At 38.3% G+C, this 3544-nt stretch overlaps 1 protein-coding gene across 1 annotated transcript; it reads left to right on the plus strand.

Moving 5' to 3' along the window:
* Window positions 1-182: 182 nt before the first annotated feature.
* Window positions 183-1788, plus strand: LOC311342566 (post-GPI attachment to proteins factor 2-like; the record flags this gene model as incomplete). The annotated part of the gene is made up of 5 exons (XM_084467401.1): window positions 183-350; window positions 481-730; window positions 1014-1120; window positions 1335-1443; window positions 1658-1788. 5 exons carry the CDS (start codon window positions 183-185, stop codon window positions 1786-1788), a joined length of 765 nt encoding a protein of 254 aa, XP_084323527.1.
* Between the last annotated feature and the right edge of the window lie 1756 nt (window positions 1789-3544).

The raw sequence follows: 3544 nt of genomic DNA on the forward strand, positions 1-3544 counted from the left end.
ATTCAGAAATGAATTAAGTTGAACGCATGCTGGGTTTAGACACGCCGTTGTTGTCAATTCGATGAATAGACGCTTATGGAATGAACAGATCGATCCCTGACGCGTTTACCAAATCAGTCAAAACGGGACAGAATGGTTGATATGGCTTAAATGTAGGTACCGTTGATCCATTCCCATCCAGAATGCTTCAAGCCTCCCCTTTCTTGGGCTATGAGCGACCCCCGGCCATCAGACTCTCATTCAGCACCTGTGTTTTGGGCACTGTGTTTCTACCTTTGGTGGGCCTCACTACGTGCGTCTTGATATCCTCTATATTTCATTTCGAAGACTCAACTGGCACTCATTGTCAGGTAACAACATCCCACACTAAACTTCCCTTTGTTTCACTGATCAAACAGGGTTGCTGTTCCATTGAGATCTGCCGTAAAGTGCAATGAACGACCGTTGATCATGATCAGTCATGTTGTGTTTTGCTTTTAGGTTCCTAATTATCTGCCATCGATAAGCGCAGCGATAAGTCTGGAACCGGAGGGCCATATCTGGCGTTTCTGCATCGGTCTGCACTCAGCACCCCGCTTCCTTGTGACCTTCACCTACTTTCGGTTTTACAAGGGCCATTTCTCTTCCAAATTCCCAGAGAGTTCGCTTGTTTTCCTAAATGTGGCCTTCTCAATTTCGGAGAACTTTGGCCTGTTGCTACTTACTTATGTGTCATCCAATGAGAAATACCGTGAGTAAACCCATATCTGTTAATTTTTTCAACATATAATCAATGATACATAAGTCCCAGTAGTAGTCCAAGCAGTAGGCCTAATGTACACAATCACCTTTACTTTTCTGTTGATACATTGTTGATGCATATCAGATATAGCCCTCCAAATACGTGTGTGACATGTGTGCATCTTGCATGTTTTTTTTATTTGTATTGTATGATTTAAGAAACAAAAACAGTAATAATAATAAAAGTAACAATGTATTCCCTCTAACCCCTCTATTACCGATTGAACCATCAGTTATACACAAGGAGGGCTTTGTGCTCTTTATTATAAGTTCCATCCTCTACATGATTATCACCTGCCGCTTGTGGAATTCCATCAAGAAGTTTTCCCTAAACCCAGAGGTAACGCCCTTTCTTTTAAACCCTTCAAGATTAATTCAAGCATACAACTTAAATAACTGTACATGAAAATATACATTTTTAACAGTGCATTGATTTTGTATTTAGAATAGTATTTTTGTATATTTTTAAATTTAGAATAGCAATAGAGCGTGTGTTCTTAAGTCAATATCATGTATAACCTATTCTAAATGTGTTATTTATTAATTTATTACAGGATACCAAGTCTTACCGTTGGAAAGTTCGTTTTTTAATTCTCAATATTTCGTTCTGCGCCTTCGCTGTGTACTTTTACGGGAAACACAACTTGTTCTGTGAACCAGGGAGTAAGTATATACTGTACTTTAATTCAAAATGTGTCTAAATAAAGGAATATTTAAAATGAAATCAGAATAGAGAAATATTTTGTTTCAAATACTAGATTATCAGAACAAACAAAACAAAAATGAACAGTCCAACTCAGCTGATTATGCTGAACTTGATTTTGATGCAGCTAATTCAGCTGTGATTGTTATTTTCCCTCTCCCTGATGTTCACAAGGTTACACGTTCTTTGCTCTGTTTGAGTATCTGGTGGTGCTGACCAACATGGCCTTCCACCTCACAGCTGTATGGGACTTCAAGAGCAGGGAGCTCATTCTCATTTCACCCAATGAGGATAAAGTCTTCTGACTGGAGGATCCGCAAGTAACAAGTCATGCCAGTTCACCTGTCAACCCTATACTTTAGATACCTACATCTGTTCAGAAGGAATAAGTGGAATGATGTGGAATAAGCCATTTTATTTATGTGTATTGGGTCCATTATGTCATCAAACCATCCAGGTCAGCGACAGTATTATAACAGAGGAAAGTCCCTTCAATCTTTCATGACATAACAGAAAGACAGCCCACTTACTGTCATATATGAAATGTCCCTTGTGGATATTCTGTCTGCTCTTGATTACATGATGTGACCTTTTGTATAATATTCAAAAAATGAGGTGCACCAAAATAAAGTTATGTTTTATATATATATATATAATATCATGTAATTTTTTTAACAATCAGATTGAAACAACTATTGTGTTTATAAATACTGGTAAATTATGGTAAATACAACAGTAGCTTTTCAAATCATGTGGGATTTCTGACTCTTTTATGTGTAAAATTATGGATTAGCTCATCCTTGGTTTAAAAAGCAATGTTCTGGTTTTGGACTTTTGTGTTTCTCAAATACATATCCTCTGCAAAATCAGTAAACCAGTTGTCTGTGCCATTTTCCCTAATGAAAAAGATAGGACTGATTATATATATATATATATATATATATTTTTTTTTTCAGTATATTATTTTCTCTCAATTGAAAAATTCATGAAAGTTTATACTGTTGTGCATTTAAGTCCACCAAACCAATAGCCTACTTTTTCAAATTAAGACTGGCCTGAGCCCAAACCACAGCAAACTAAACGATTTAGTATGATTTAGGATTGAGGAATAAAAAAACAAACCAGAATATATATTTTTTATGTCTTTTTTTTTTACATAACTTATCATATTTATCGTTTTACATTGCTTAATGGTGACAATGCCTACCTGAGAAGTTCATTCAGTGTAGAAATATAGTTGAAGGACTGATAATATATCATATCTAGTGTAAACATGGGCCTGGGAGAAAGTTCACCCTCTTTGACCTCAACCGCCCCAACCCTAACCCCAAGCTATTTAAGCTTGGGGTTAGGGTTGGGGCGGTTGAGGTCAAAGAGGGTGTAAATAAAACAAGCTCTCTACTCCTAACCTACTAGACTTACTATTGCCATTGCTACTAAGACTGTACACAATACACAATAGTTTGCTACTACATGGTTGCGTAAGGTCGTTTTGACTTTACACTTTTTTTCTAAGATCATGATTTAATGTGGAATAACAAGGTTATACGCCTGCATTTACCATTATTACTTAGACGGACTACCGAAGGAATCCCGCAGGTGGCGTAGTTGTAAAGAATGAAGTGAATGTCGAGCTCATACAATATAGTTCCACCCCCATCCTGCGGGGACAGCGCTCTTGGTTGAGAGCGAAGAAGAAGACCCAGTATTCTCTCATTGGCGCCTTATATTTAAGAAGAGGGACCACAAAAGCGACTGCCGTCAGACTTTAGATGTCAATCTAAAGTGGGATTTGTCAGACTTCTGAACTAATAAAGAGACAACATGGTATAAAAGTATCCAGTCATCAGTAAAACACAATATGACTGAACAAGTTAGACACAGAGGGTTCCCCGGTGTTTTTCCATTTTGAACACGTTCTCAGAGACAGGAGGGCGGGTTTCACCGTTACGCTCCCTCTCTTTAATACGACCGCTCTGCATTCTGCGGATTTCTCGCCCGCCCGGTTGCCGCTCGGTGGTGGAGGGGGGGAGAAGGAGGAGGAGGAGGAGGAGGTGGAGA

Source organism: Micromesistius poutassou, assembly GCF_964030765.1.
Source record: "Micromesistius poutassou genome assembly, chromosome: 4".
Taxonomy (NCBI): domain Eukaryota; kingdom Metazoa; phylum Chordata; class Actinopteri; order Gadiformes; family Gadidae; genus Micromesistius; species Micromesistius poutassou.